Source organism: Protopterus annectens, chromosome 6.part0, assembly GCF_019279795.1.
Source record: "Protopterus annectens isolate FY-2018-M chromosome 6.part0, PAN1.0, whole genome shotgun sequence".
Lineage (NCBI taxonomy): Eukaryota > Metazoa > Chordata > Ceratodontiformes > Protopteridae > Protopterus > Protopterus annectens.
Genome location: NC_056737.1, coordinates 209,220,774 through 209,237,340, shown reverse-complemented (window position 1 = coordinate 209,237,340; position 16,567 = coordinate 209,220,774). Strand labels below are relative to the sequence as shown.

The 16,567-nt window shown below is 38.1% G+C and overlaps 1 protein-coding gene across 35 annotated transcripts in view; it reads right to left on the bottom strand.

Annotated features, from left to right (window-relative positions):
• GPHN (gephyrin) overlaps positions 1–16,567 on the bottom strand; it is a 2,535,134-nt gene that overhangs the window by 1,035,880 nt on the left and 1,482,687 nt on the right. For 19 of the 35 annotated variants that reach the window (XM_044073932.1, XM_044073925.1, XM_044073930.1 and 16 more), the window contains exon 5: positions 13,429–13,461. The exons of the other annotated variants lie outside the window; for them this stretch is intronic. In XM_044073932.1, the coding sequence (XP_043929867.1) occupies positions 13,429–13,461 (33 nt within the window). The remainder of the gene's footprint in view (positions 1–13,428; positions 13,462–16,567) is intronic. 35 annotated transcript variants of the gene reach the window in all.

Here is a 16,567-nt window from a genome sequence, read left to right as displayed (position 1 = left end):
ATTGCTTGCATATTGTTATATGCAAGCATTTTAGGTTGCACGTCGACAGCTGACATTTCCATGCCTCCATGCAGCACTTCGACACGCCCCATGCACTCGCACTCCTTTCCTATGCACGTGGCTGTGGCGGCAGCGCGCCTTCATTAATATGCATTTGGTGCTACTGCGCCATCTTCACGCCACACAGTCGGCGCAAGCCGAACGCCGGCCTTGCGCTGAACTTCATGAATCCCGGGGAATAACTTTAATAGTTAAAAATAAAAATCCATCTGACATCTTTCATTACAACTTCATCAGAACCCTGGTTGCAACACAAAATCACTTAAAAATAAAAATCTGGTCAAGTATTAAAGTAATTATTTCCTGCATCTTAGGACTTGATTTGCTGGCATAGATATATTGTTTTTAGTTGCCAAGGTTACAGTACGAGATATTTTCATTGCTACCATCATACCTCTCAACTGTACAGGTTTTCACAGAATGTCCAGATTTCTGCCTCATATTTTCGGTGTGTTCCCCCTAATATATGTCCCTTTCTAGCAAATAGCTGAGGATTGTAGTCATGAAATAATGACCGACATTTGAGTTTAAGACTCCACATCCTTCGGAAAATTCAAGCTAATGCATAAGCTATTATTCTATCAACTTTCTAAGTTTGTAAGAGCAATATTTAAAATCTGTCCCTATTTCCCCCCCCCCTCATTCTACGCTTTGTCCAGATTTCTTGCTCTAAGAGGTTGAGAGGTATGGCTACCATCCCCCTCCCATATATCCCATACATAACACACATCCATATGCAGCTATATAATCTAGGAATGTAATAAATGTCACTGAATTCAATTAAATAATTTCTTATGAGTAGAAACATATAAGTGTCAAGAATTTTTTTTTCACATTGATAACTCATTACATTCAGATAGCTTTATTATAATTATGCTTCTCGTGCACAAATAATGCACAAAGCACCAACTTTAGTATACATGGTCTAACCTTAGTATGATTAGGAATTACCTCCAATAACACAAATTCAGATGAATTGTGTAAATCATTACAAGAAAGTGCATGAAGTCAGTTTACTACTGCCTTCTAAGCATTTCTGGATTTTAAGCATTCAAAGCTAAGTACTAGTCTAGCTGCCCTGGCAGGCCATTTTAAGCCAAGATAATTTCCCTTTTGTTCTTTCCCATCCTATGGTGAATAATTATAAACTACCCCTAGTGATAATAACTGGGATCATACCATAGATAATTTGAGGGGATCCATGCATGGCATGTAGCATTTTGGAGCTGCCTCTGTCCATTAGCAATATAGGGGCAGTTCTGGGGTACATTTTCTTTACCCCACAAAAAAATTCCAACACTTTATGAAAGAAACTACATTAAATTCCAGAAATGCATATACTGCAAATTGTTAAAGTAAGACCTCGCATTAGCTAGAGTATCAGATATGTTTTATGTAGAATTTTAAATACAAATTATGCCAGAAACAGAATATTTAATAGTTATTATAGGTTCATAGGTAGGTACTAGGCTATCAGCCCAAGGGCATACGTAAGCCTAGCCAACAAGGTTCCCTGGCTTAACCCACCCAAGAAAGTTATTTTCCTGTGCCACTGTCAAGCAGAGACAGAAGTGATCCCTGGGGTGTATTTCCATTCCCATCCACTCAAAGATTTTTCTTGAAGAGTGCTAATGAAGAACTTTGCTCGACATAGATGGGTAGCCTGTTCCAGAGTATGGGAAGTCTCTGGGACAGGAATCTATCCCTCCAGCATGTTCTGTTTATTGTGGTGACAAGATTTAGGTCCCCAGAGCGTGCAGCTTGGAGGGATTGGGATTTCGTTAGGTGTAGCATGTCCAACAGCTCTGGGTTTGACATAGTTTTATATGTTAGGCAGACATTACCTCAGAGTAGGCGATATGCTACGGAGTAAAGCTGGAGTTTTTTGAGATGGTCAGTGTAGGGCATTTGTTGGAGGCCAGTAATCCTCTTTGTGAGGTACTTCTGTGGTCTTTCCAGCTGCTGCAAATGTCTTGTGAGGTACATTCCAAAAGGGGCGTTGTATTCTATAATGGGTCTGAGTGTCGAGTAGAGGGGAACAATTACCTCTTTCTTCCTGGATGAGAACCCTTTTATGATGAGGTGTGCCACGTAGAAGGACTTCCTGACTACTGTGGTGATGTGACTATCAAAGGAGAGACTACTGTCCACCTGGGTCCCAAGGTCTCTTATCACACATTCGGTGTTAAGTAGATTGCTGCCTATGTGGTAGTTCATGGGTACAGAGTTTTTACCAAAGAGGATGACACTGCATTTTTTGGCATTGAGCTTGAGGCCATGGCTCTGACACCAGGCATGTCTCAGCGAGGCCCTTCTGTAGGATGTCCACATCATTTGGAGACTTGACTATGGCTCCTAGTTTGCAGTCATCTGTGAACTTCATTAGTCAGAGGCCTTCTGTGTTAGCCTTTACTTCAGAGAAGTAGATACCAAACAGGAGACGTCCCAGGACTGAACCCTGTGGTACTCCACTTGTCACTGGTTTGAAGTCAGATTTGGAGTCTGTAACTTTTACAGTGTGGGTTCTGTCAGTGAGCCAGTTGGCAACCCATCTTGTGACATAGGGATTTATACCTAGTTTAGTGAGTTTAGCTATAATTCTAGAATGGGGGATGGTGTTGAAAGCCTTGGAGAGGTCAAGATAGGCTGTGTGCACCACCTTACCCTTATCTAGGGCTTTGGTGATTGCCTCAAAGAAGTCAATCAGGTTCAGGAGGCATGATCCGCCTTTCACAAAACCAAACTTGGTGGGATCCAGAGTTTGGAGGTTATCAATGTCTTTGTTTATGAGTTCCATGATGATACGTTCCATGGCCTTGCAGGCCAGGCTCGTCAGGCTAATAGGGCGATAGTTCCCGGGATCAGTGGTGGCTCCCCCTTTGTGGAGTGGGATAACTGGGATAACTGTTGCTGTGTGCCATTCAGTGGACACAAAGTCTGATGCGAGGCTATTATTGAACATGGTGCTTAGGTGGGGAGCCAGTTCATTCTGAAGTTCGTGTAATACGCAGCCTGGGATGTTGTCCGGTCCCAATGATGCTGTGTTTTTGGCTTTATAGAGTGCAGCTTTTACCTGCGTAGTTGTGATTACAGGGACTCTGCATTCTTCCTGTATAGATATGGCCCCTTTTTTTGGGGGGGGGGGGGGGCTAAAGTTAGCACTGAACCTATCTGCCAGAATGTTGGCAATATCAGTTGGTTCAGTAATTTTTGTGCCGTTGTGCTGTAACTCACAGCAGATCTGGGTGTTGCCATCGAGATTCTTGACATAGCTATAGAATGCTTTGTGGTTGTCCTTAGAATTAGTGGCGATTTTGTTTTCGTAGCTAGCTTTGGAGGATCTTATAAGGGATCTCAGCTTCTTACTGAGGCTGACCAGGGAGCTCCTCCACTCATGGGAGTTTACTCTCTTTATGAAGGGGTTTGTTAATTTAATCTGAATAATCACATCAACAGTCCATTTGTCCCAGCTTTCTTTAAGCACTACATTATACTTTGACCTTAATACTTTATGATATGCAATGTTTTTAGTTCTTCTGAAAAGTCTGGATTTAATTCTGTTGAGCATGTCATTCTTATTTCATTCACTGGAAAGGAAATTTTGGTTCAAACAAGATTTAAGGTCCCCAAATAATGACTTGCAATTTTTTAACTAAGCAAGCAGCAGGAAATCTTGTTTTTTTGTAAATTAGCATTTCTAGTATAGTGTGAAACAATTAAAGACATAATGATTTGTACTAATTTCAGAAACTATTTCTTCTAAGACCAGTTTTAAAAAGTTTTTTTTTAAAACAAACAATGAATACACACTACAGTTGTGTAAAAACTTACCATAAGAGTAGATGTCCTACTGATCACTACTGCAGTACTTCAATAATATTGGGTTATCTTTCCAAGCTAACCTGATGTACAACCAGGGTACCAAAGCCAAACACATTCCCTATGCTTCTATCTAGCATATGAACTAAGCCCATAGGCATAGAGGTACATATGTGGATGTAGAAGCATAACCTGGAAACGTGATCATCCAAGAAAAGGGGAACACTGCACTTCACTACAGTCCAGAGTGCAGAAATAAATACAAATGAAACAGGAGGATGGAGTTAGGGATGTAATATGGCAACAGTAATCAGTAGGACATCTACTGTTATGGTAAGTTCTTATACAACTGCACAATGACCCTCCTTAGATTACTGTTGCAGTATTATAATAGTATTGGGTGAGTCCCAAAGTTGAAAAAAGTGGATGGATTGGAAAAAGAACAGCTCCAAAGAGTACAGATTTGGTAAAAGAAGTCCTTGGTCTTGAAAAGAACTCCACCCTGTAATGTTTAGTGAAGGTTATGACATCCCCACTCTGGGCCAGTAATCAAGAAGCCTGAATCCTCACCAATGACACTGGAGAGGGACGTTTACTTGGAATACAAATGGATACCCTCAGTATTTCCTGCTGAAGACCTCTCTGCATCAAGTACAATTTCCCTTAAGACCACACAGGGAACACACTCAGACTGGGGTCTGGGTTCATCTCTGTCTCTCCCCAGATCTTCAATAAGGCCCCCCACTGGCACAGCTGTAGAGTTAAGTTCTTAGCAAAGTGTCAAAGCCAAGTCCTCCAGCACCTTTTCTATGAAACCACTGCTGTGTGCCCCTGTTCCACACACACACACACACACACACACACACACACACACACACACACACACACACACACACCTGGGAAAGGCTGGCACAGATTTGCTAGCTATGCTCCTCTGCCCAGACTATAAGGTATTTACTGCCACCAGACATTCCAAAGCCAGCTACCTACGGCTCTTGCAAGGAAAACAAATCATACAGAGTGAAATTAATATTACTACAAATGGTAATACTGACCAAACATCCAGGCTTTCAGGAGTGACCAGTGTCACCAATAGACATAAGTACTTTCAAATGTTAAAATATTCTCTAAAGGACCAGCCACCATAAAAAGTTTAAATATATTTAATAATAGATAATAAAAGAACATGAAAATCCTAAATATCTATTTACAATAAACACCAGAGCTTCAATCACAGGAAATATTAAAAACAATATAGCTGGAAAGATTCACACAGTTACAGTAAAACAATACTTAACTATTCTCACTATATTTTACTGACTATTCTAGAGAATTGCTGTTCCTTCTTACTTAATAGAGCAAGGGAAGATGAAGTAGGTGAGGGATCCTTCTATGTCAGGTTCCAAGAAATAGACTACCTTGAGACTTCTGTCTCACCTAATATTAAAACATTATTTCTGTACAGAATGACATCACATACATCTGTCATCTGACTTCTGGTTCCCACACAAGCCCCCATTGCTAGAAACTGCCAGGTTTTAGCACCTACATCTCAATAATACACACACAAGAGCATTACTCAGATCTGGTGCCGTTTCTGGAAGTCATAAAACAATTAGAAACTTCTACTCCTACAGAAACTAACAAACCATGTTTCTAATAGACATTGCATCTCTGGCTTCATTCAAAACTGTGAGATAACATCTTTATGGCCTAGGCCCAGTAATTTAATTTCTTACTATTTTCCAAACTTAGCTGGAGTTGAGCTTAACCTCTTCTTTTCCAGTATTCTCTGTTAATGTACATGTATTTGATTCAGTTACAATACAGTCAGGACCCACTGTTGGTATATTTTTTACACACGCAACTTTACAAATCCATTTTCAGCACAAGCATCTGTACAAATCAGCTTGATATTCAAACAACAAATAATTCTTTACTAAATTCCAACTAGTTCTGCTGGCATATGTTACAGATCCACTGCCCTACTTCTCCTGGCACAGCTGACAATACCTCATGTAGTCACATTGGTTATGTACATAGGACCAGGTTGCTGCTTCCTGAATGGCTCCAGAATAAATACATTAAAGAAATAAAAGATGTAGAGATTGCTCTGGTGGAATGGGGTCTATATTACGTCAAACTTCAAAAAGTTCTAACAATGTAATATCGGACTTAAACATTCGAAACCTGAAAACAGCGAAGCCACGGCACATCAATTTTTTTCCCAGGGAAAAAAAAATCGGTGGCCTGTTTTCGGGACTTTGCTGTTTCCTCCACTGTGGTGCGATCTCAGAGTTGGTATATTTAAGTAGGGGGGTGTGGGGGGCAAAGCCCCCCACTTTAATCTAAGTTTTAGATCGGAGGTTTGTTTTTTGTTAGGGAACAGCAATTTTTTTTTCCCTGGGAAAAAAAATCGCTGTTCTATCTGTTCACTATTTTAATGTTTCGGACGTTTTAAGTTCGATATTACATTGTTCGAACTTTTCGAAGTTCGACGATGTAATATAGACCCGGTGGAATGTGCTTTCACAGGAGAAGACCAGGACTTGCCATGGTAGGAATAACAGAAAGAAATTGATTTAGATATCTAATTGGAAGTAGCCTGCTTCGAGAGTATACTGTGCAATGTGCTCTCCTGAAGGGAGAGAATAAGCTGATCTGTTTTTAATGGCTTTGGTCTTGTCAAGGTAAACCCTTAGTGTGTCTGTAAATATCCAAGGAATAAAGAAGCCTTTCATCCCTTTTTCTGTGGATTTGAAAAGAAGGTAGGTAAATGTACAATCTAGCTGTGAGATAAATCATTGACCACCTTCGACAGGAAAGAAGGATTAGCCCACAGGAGACCCTATCTTTCCATACCTGTCCATAGGTACTACCATCTCCATCAGATGGCAAAAGGTTAGATGCAGGAAGAAGTTTCACAAGATTATCAGTGGAAATTGGAAAGGCTGAAGATCTGCTACATGGTTTTTGTAAAGATACTTAAGGTTCTCAAGACCTTATAAAACTTTCTTGTGTGACGGAGGCTGAGGATCAGGAGAAGTGGATGCAAATGCGAAGACTGGAGGAATAAGAGATGTGTTGGAGCCTTACCTCCAGAAAATGTAGTATCTTTTTTGTACATTGGATATCTGTTTTGATTCCCAATCACAGTGCTGCATCACTTTACTTATAGTTTCCCCAAATGATATTTCCTTCAATATCAGGTGACAAAGAGTTCTCATTATCAGGGTCAAGCTGACCAGCATAATGGATTTGTGATGAATAAGTTAAATAATCCTTTCAGAATCAGATTTCTTCTCCTCAGATGAAGATTCATGTTGTCTGCTTTGAGGGGGGGGGGGGGGAGAGAAAAGGAGATGACAGGAATAAAGGGGATTTCAGAAACAAGATGGCCTTGTATAGGCCCTGTGAGAACTCCACCCATTCCTTTCCCTAAGACATCTGAACTTGAGAAACATTTTTGTTTTTCTGCTTCTTCTTCTTAGGGGTGTCATCTGCCTAATAAAGTGCAGGGGGTTGAAACCCTGTGGACCTTAAAGTATTACACACCTCTTCTCAAACCAAGATTTGAGGAATACCCTCTGGTCCCTCTGAAACAATTACCCTTGGTTCCCCTGTTCTCATATGAGATAATTCACTTTCTACAGGAAATTCAGGTATGAGCAGTCTTGTTAGATGTTTAAAAGTCATCCACCATACTGGTCTGTGACAAGCTCACAGTAGCAGGTCCCTGTAATACATTCGGATGTACCATGGATTCCTACAGTATCTTAAAGTGTGTATCTGAATCATACTGAGCAGAAGACAGTTAAAGCCTAGCTTTTATGAACTTCTTTTTTGGTATGAGTGGGAAATTTGAGGGTTCTGTCACGCCGGACTGCATGATGTGTTTTAAATGTTGAGTTTCTAAGTAAGTACTTAACATGAAAAAACAAGAATGGATCTGGGAGTTTCTGTAATAGTGTTCACCCTCTAAACAAAATGTGCACTGGGAGTGGAGCTCCTTATAAGGCATCTGCCTATCACAGTCACCCTCCCCCCTCTCTTAGCAGACATTAACAAATCTTTCAATGAAAAATACAAGAAGAAGGTTCCCCGACAGGACACTTATCTGAATAATTGCAGGCAATGGCAGTAGCCAACAATAAAAAAGCAGACTGACAGCAGCAAATATCCTGCATTTGTACTGGCAGCAAGATAGTCTGAGGATCCTGCACTCTTACATCCAGTTATGTACCACTATTGCCTACAGGCTTAAACTGTATACTGGGCATATGAGTGTAAGGAATATTTTGGTTTTGGTATGCTGGCCAGACGTCAGGTTACCTTAGCAAGATAACCCAGAATTACTGGAGTACTGCAACAGTGATCCAAGGAAGGACATCTGATGTTTCTGAAGATATAATTCCCTTCCAACAGGAAATCAAATTTTAAGAACTCTTCTAATTTCATTCAAATAGGAAAAATGTGGCCTTTATATTGTATTATTTAGATGAAGACATATGCAGCTTTTATGCTAAGCTAATTATAACATTACTAAGCTAATTATAAAAAATGTATTATTTTGTTTCCTATTTGCTAGCTTCCTAAGATATAATGGCTTCTCAGTTTTTCTACTGAAATGTTCCCTTTTCTAGTCTGTATCTGTAATGTTCCTCACCAGTATGTACTACCTGAAATGTTATGCTCTAAGCTGTATACTTTGTACATATTGTAATCTAATCTAAAACCTATTGTAACCTTGTTTCTGGAGCTTTTCTCCCCAGGACTCCATTGAAAATAGGTTCATCTTGGCCCAATGGACTATCCTGGTAAACCAACTGCAAATAAATAAATAAATGGTAGACTAGACTAACAATTGAGTGAGTTGTGGAGTTAATCTAACAGATTCAGTTTTCACTTAAACAAATAGGTTTGAAGTACTACTTCCCATTGCATTATTTACAGAAGCAGCTGCATAAAGATGGTTTGTTTAAACAAAACCTCTCTACACGGCATTAACTTGTGTGATTTAGCTTTCTAAATGTACTGCAGTTATTTACTTGAAATGTAAACTGCTTCTATGATAGGGCTCTGTACATTTCATGCCTTCAGACCCAATGGCAACTGCGGTGGAGTTTCCATATTTGCCATGGAACATACTACCTGCATGTTTATCTCTAGGGACACACAAACTAAATGCATGGAACTACAGATCTCTCTAGCGAGGGTTAATTACTACCTAATAGCTTATTATAAAACACCTTCTCTGCCTCCCAATGACCATACAAGTCCCCTGAATGCTCTAACCACCATAAATAAACTACATAACAAAAGAAATAAACTCCTTAAATTATTTAGTAGATCTAAATCTCCTCTTCTCAAGGATCATATCAAAAGTATTAAAAAAAATCAAGGACACTACCAGCCCTACTAAAAGAGCCCCTAAGCCTATGCTGGCCTCAATAAATTTGATGTTATAAATCTAAAAAACAATCCTCCGTATTACTCAGACATTATTCATAATGATTCCTGCTATTCTGACCAAACAGGCATTGCCAATATCCTTGCAAAAAAATTATTTGCAAACGTCACTTTGACTTCTATTCAAAGCCTCAAAATATCTTAATCCATTTTTTCTCAATTATCTAAAAAAATGATTTACTGCATGCACTAACCAAGACAAAAAAACACTTTCTCTATGGACCTGCCAATGGTACTTAGTTGCTTAATCAACGGCATTAAACATGCACTCTTCAAATGGTTTAATTTACATTTAGCTTCAGGTTTTATATTGGATGAGTAGCACATTGCTGCAATGATGCCCCTCCATAAAGCTGGCTCACAAAATACCTGCGTAATTACAGACCTATCAGCCTTACGAGCCTCATCTGTAAAGCCACGGAATGTATTATAACTGACCTGATAAACTTGTCATATCAAGAATCCTGTTAGACTGGTCCCCAACAGGTTAACTTTTTTGCAAGGTAGATCCTAAATATTTAATCTGGTAAATTTCCTTGAAAGGATTACTGAGTCTGGAAGTGCTGGGCAAGAAGTGCAAGTGACATATCTTGGTCTGGACAAGTCCTTCAACACCATTCTCCATTGTTGGCATCATAGTAAAGCCAAATTGTTTTAAAGCTCAAGCCATATGTGGTACAACAGATAGCAAACTAGCTAAAAGACAGAACCCTAACAGTGCAAGTTGCAGGTACGTTATCAGAAAGTATGAAACTGACCATTTGTCTACCTCAGGTCTTGGTGCTGAGACCTCTCTTTTTTGGTATTTACCTCTCAAATCTCCAAGCACGGAGACAATACCTCTAACAAAGTTTACAGATGACTGCAAACTTGGAGTTAAGTCACCCTGTAACACCCAAACCCTCTAAAATGAACTTCACATAGTAAACTGTTAGTGTATTAAAAATCATTTCAAACTAAATTATAAAAAGTGTAATATCATCAGTTTTGGTAAATAACCACTCCATCATAATGTATAGGCAACACAACACAACACTACAAAAATGTAGTCAGAGACCTGGATACTTGGACTGAAGGCTCCCTTTGTTTTGATCATCATGCGATAATGGTTGTCAGGAAATTCTACTTAGTCCAGCTAATTGTCAAGGAATATCACTTAGTCTAAAGAAGTAAAAACTGACTGATCAAATCAAATGTCAAGTATAATGAACCCCTTTGAGGTGTACCTCACTAAACATAAACAATTAACACCCCAACGGCTTATAACCAAAAAGATTACAGGCCTGAAGTCCATGAACTACCAAAACAGGCTGGAAGTACTACCCCTTTATTGTGTCTTATAGGCTTTTGAGGAGGATCACTATCTCGGTTATTGCTCTTTTAGAAACTTGGTAATTCTAGATCTCATTTCTCCCCGAATCCAGTATCTCCACCAATACTAGAACCAGGGACCTATATCTTAATCAACATATAAAAACAACATGGTGGCGGACAGGTTTATACCCCAGCACTTTCTAAGCCTCTGCTTATTAACTTATGCTCTTCCTTTAAAACAAACTATATGACTAAATGGGTATACTTGAATTTACTATGGGACTGATTGGTACAGCCCTCTTGGAGAAAGTAGTTGTGGCCTGAGGTAGGCTACTGGCAAAGCATGAATGGTGATAAGACTCACTGGGTTTGGAATATTTATGTATTAATAATTTTAACTCATTTACATATTTTTACATTTTGTTTAGATAGTCTATGCAACAACTACTACACAATGTGTTTTTTGTTATCTTGTTAAAAATATCAGGTAAAAAATCTTTTTCTATATAAAGTGGAGCAATTTAAGTTTATTCCAAGTGCAATAGATATGTAAACAACTTGTTCCATGGTTTATAAGGTTTGATTCTACTATTTTGGTACATATAGCAGACAAAAATGCCATTTCAGAACTACCTAGCCTGCCCCTGGCTCTGTACAAATGGACTACTGCCATGCCACCTCAGTTTTTTTTTCCTGATGTATTCATGCATAAAATTTCATTTTTTTGACTTTTGGCTAAGTATCTCTACAGTTCCTTTAAGTATTATTCCTAAGATTTGTTCTGGTTAGTTGCAAAAATAAAGCAGACAGCTACAAAAAATGTCATCTTGCTGAAGCCTTGGCCCAACATTTTATATTGCTACTGTTGGTGTAATAGATGTTTACCTCCCAAGCTCAAAATACAAGGTTTGATCTTTACCTGTAGCCAATGCCTGTTTGGAGTTTGTGTTTTCTCCTTGTGTCTCTGTGGGTTTCCTCCTACCATTGAAAAACAGTGTGTTCTCATTACAAACTCACCAGAAAGAACAGAGCCAAGAGAAGCAGCACAGACTGTACATGGTGTCCTGTAGGGGAAGAATTGTATAAACCAGCCACTTTGGGCAGCTCCTGTGTTGCACAGTATCTTCATGATAGCAGAACATTGATTATAGACTGCACGCAGTGGCCGGGCTAGCCACTCAATGGTGTAAAATATGGCTCTAGGTGATTCAGTCATGTTGAATAATGTTGCCAGATGAGCATGGATATTTGCTGGTAATTAAATGCGTTTATGACCCAGACTACCCTGACCTATGTCAGGGACCCATGCTAATAGTGTAAGGGGAGTATGTGCCCCCTATTGAGCAATGTGTACCCGCCATAAAGCCCAGCAGCCCTGGGTCAATAAGCTACTGGCTGGATGTTGTCTAGTTATCCAGCTTGAGTTACCTGGGATAGCTTTGTTGAGCGAGAGCTGGATGTAAAACCAACAACCTGCCAAACATGATCTACGAATTGCTACACTCAGTGTAGGATCACTGACAGGATACAGCTTGGATGACATGATGGTAAGGAGGAGGCTAGACATCCTACCTATCCAGGAGATGAGACGGAAGGGCAGGGCAGCAAAGTCACTTGGCTTTGGATCCAGAGTCTGCCAGCGTTTTTCAAATATATTTAGCTTTGGATTTTCAAATAAAATGTAGGCTTATCTGTATCCTTGAGTGGAGTTAGGAAATAAAAAGGAGAAGTCATACTTCTCAGATGCGCAGTTTTCCAAGAAACAATTAAACCAAGATGTTTCACATACTACCACAGAAGTTCTTTCAAAAAATTATGGATTAGTTAGGTCTTCTGTTAAAGAGCTCAAAGTTAAACTGAAATCCGCAATTAAGTATACAGGTAGCTGCTCTTATTTAAACCGAGTTAACCATGTAAAAAAGGTTTTATTAAAGGATAAGTACTCATACCTTTCACCGATCCAGATTTTCACAGAAAGTCCAGATATCTCCCTCATATTTTTGAACGGTTTCTCATAAAATGTGTTTTTCTGGCAAATCACTGAGGGTTGAAGTCACTAAATAATGACTTACATTTAAGATATCAGACTTCATATCCTTCAGAAAATGTATGATGACATATCCTGTTATTCTAACTACTTTCTAACTTTATATTTCTGAGCCTTTGATCCCCTTATTATTCTAGGTTTTGCCCAGATTTCTTGCACTAACAGGTTGAGAGTTAAGTTAAATACTCAATATAACGACAAATACACTTACTAAAACAAACATTTTCTCAAACAATATTAACTTTAAATGCAATCAATTTTCCATCTACATTAATGATTTTTCTCTTCTATATCTTAGTGACGAATCTCTTTTTGAGAGCAATTTTTTTTAATAAAATTTACTAGTTCTTATTTAGGGCAGTACTTCTTGAAGTAACATGACTTGTAAATTTATACATTTTTATCTGTCTACAACAGTTTTTGTTTTGTTTTATTACTGCATTACGACCTTTCATAATCCAGGCACCAAAACAAAAGAAATTACTTAAGACACAAAAATGTTCATATAACTGTATACAGTAACTGCTCAGTGATACTGCAATTACAATCCAACAAGAGTAACTTTCCCCACTTTAGATTTGACATTGTAAACCTGGAAGGGGGGAATAAAGGTTTTATCTTGGGTACTAATACTTATAAAGACAGAGCTTGCTTAGGTAAATACTCTGTACTGTCACAAAATATAAAAACTACAAGTATAAAGTGATCTAATAACTTACTTGAAGTTGGTTTGAAGACCATATCAAGAGTACCTGGAATAAAAATGTTACTTCATTTAACTTCACATATTTGCATCTACGCAAAGTAACTATATCATTACATAAGGCATTTAGTAAAGAATTTTATGAAAATGAAGGTCAGATAATGAAGTCATGTCCAGTTACCCAAACAAGGAACCAGAAATATAAAGTGGAGAATCCAGTGTAAGGTGAGGGATTCTCATGGTTATTACTGCAGAACAGTTACTACCAATTTGTCGGGTTACTGCTGTGTTATAAAAATTTGCAAAAAGTGATTTCAGGCATAACTGTTAGTCCAGTATAGAAGATCACAATAGAGAATTGTTATAGAATGATGATATTTTTTTTTTCATGTCCTATTGAAAAATATTATGAAGTTCTAAATTACTGAGATTCTGAAGTGGTTGATCAATAGATGTATAGTTCTTAAGTGTTGGAAATTTCTTTTTTTCTCATTTCCTAATTTCCATCTCAGAAACATTTTCATTTTTGTAGCTTAGTATTAACGGATATTTAAGAATACATTTTAAGCATTTCCTGCAAATTTATTTTTTAAGTGTAATTAACCATTCAGAAACTGGACTAGAACAAAAATAAGTACAATGGTGATATTACAGTTCAAGAGTGGCATTCGATTATCATTTTAAGTTATAATGTTTGGTGTCTTTCTTTAAAATCTGGCAGCCATGGGGGTGCAGTGGTTAGCATTGCTGCCTCACAGCAAGAGGTTCTCTGGTTCGATTCTTGGCTGGGGTGTCTTCTGTGCGAAGTCTGCATGTCTTCTCTGTGGTCAAGAGGGTTTCCTCCAGGTGCTCCGGTTTCCTCCCACATCCCAAAGACATGCTGTAGGTGGATTGGACACTCTAAACTGGCCCTAGGTGTGAGTGTGTGCATGTGTGTGCCTTCTGTGGAAGGTTGGGCGCCGGGCTGGCAACTCAACACCATAAAACTACACTGCCAATCGTTCTGCGGACCGTTGTTTCACTGTGGCAACCCCTAACCAGGATAAGCCGAAAGGAGATGATGTCTTTCTTTAAAATTTATAAATTCAGCAGTCGTGTCTCTTGGTTTGCTTAGATTTTCAGTAGGAGGTCTTAAGGCTCAATGAGTTCTTGCAAATTTCAAAAGTGACTGCAGCTACAGATTCAGTGTCTGAGGTAAGTGTTTTTGAAGAAAATATGTCTTGGTTTTCTAATATTCGTTTTATACCAATTGCTCTTAAATTATTTAATTTAGTTGTTTTTATCATCATCAACTAGCCATGGAAGATAATCAGATTGCTTTCAAAGGCAAGTTATTTCTGTGCTGTAAAAAAATTAATAGTTATCTTCAGAAAGATGTTTCACATTTAATTTTTTGCATATTTATTTATTTATTTATATTTCTTGACCAGAAATGTACAACTGGAAAGATTCCACTTTTAGTTTATTTCCTGTGGGTAAATCTCTGAATGTATATAAAATTCACAACTAGACAGACATACGACATTATTAAAGTATAGAGAGATAAACTAAGAAACAAAAATCTTGCTAAGCTAAGACTTTGCAGCTACTTATTAGTAAGTAAATGACAGTACATATGCAGATATAATATATGTGCAGTTGGGGCATTATGCTTAAGTCAAAACACTGATCAAGGCTATAAGGTCTTGATCACTAATGCATGATTTCCATATTTTGCTATTAAAGGGTTTTTTGGGGGGTTATCCAAGTTTTGTTTTCTCTCTTCCCCAAGACTAAGTGATCTCAGTGTTAGTATACAAGTACCGGGATGTGGGTGTTGCATCTTCAATGAAAGATGGCATGGGGAAAAAGCTTTTTTTTTCAGTGTTTCAAATCATGTTTCCATTTGAAACACTGCACTGTTTATTTATTTACTGCTTTCCCGCTTACATATGGTGATTACAAAAAGCTGAACATTAGCCTCAGAGCTGTTGGTAAACTTCATTTTAAATGCTCACTATTAATGTTCAGATATGATTTATGAACAAGAAAACATTGTGCCTATACATGTGAGGCTACAAAAGTCAGGTTGCATATTTCAAGCCCATCAGCTTAACTTTCATTACTGGGAAAAGCTCTGGCAGACTTCTCCTTAAAATCATGCCAGAGAACCACTTAGCCCAGCCAATTATTAATGAAACAACACTGTGGATTATTTACGATACACCACAGTGGTATATGCATTGCCTATTGAAATGCTGTTTTAATGCATATTTAAATTCATAGCCTTTGACATGGATCTTAGGGCATAGGGAAGAGTCTTCCAAAGCTTGCTTATATAGTTGAGTAACACGTGCTTCCAAACCCAATTGTGGATTTTGAGATTATATACATATCTTTATCTATATATATATATATATATATATATATATATATATATATATAAGGCAGTAGAGAATCAGAGTAGCTGGCAAGGACTTTGGTGGGTACATGGGCTAAATCTGACTGTATACTGAATAAGTGATATTGACATACAAAATAGTTTATGTCACACTGTAAAAGGCAATGGTGTATATTGCTGCAATTATCTGCAGTAAACTTTGAAATTCTTATGCACCCTAATCTTACCTGGAGCATTAATGGTGACAGCTATTCAGTTAAGCAAAAGAACAAAGTAGTAGTACATTACTAAAGTGGTTAGTATTAAAAGGGCGAATCAAATGTTTTAATCCCATAAAGAATTTGTAGTTGTAATTTGCTGAAATGGATTATACATGAAGTCCAACATTAGTTATTAACAATATCTCCTTAACAATTTAGCACAGTCTACTACCAGAGTCCCGTAACGACTTACAGAGATATTAAGGGCATGCACTGAAGTAAAACCACGTAATGAATCTACAGCATGACACTTGCTAGCAAACAGTATAACCTTTGAGACTAGAGATTAAACAGTGTCAGCAAGGATGGTGGTAGAATCATCTGCTTACTGCACTACTTTGGCAGTTCCAAAGTGATGTGCCATATCACTGATAAAGACCCGTGAATGAGAGACACTCAAACACTTACTGAATGGCACTTATGAACAAAGTAAATAAACATCTGGTGTTAGCCTGAAGCTATTATTAATTATAGTCCTACATTCATTAATCTCCACCCTTGTGTATGAATATCAG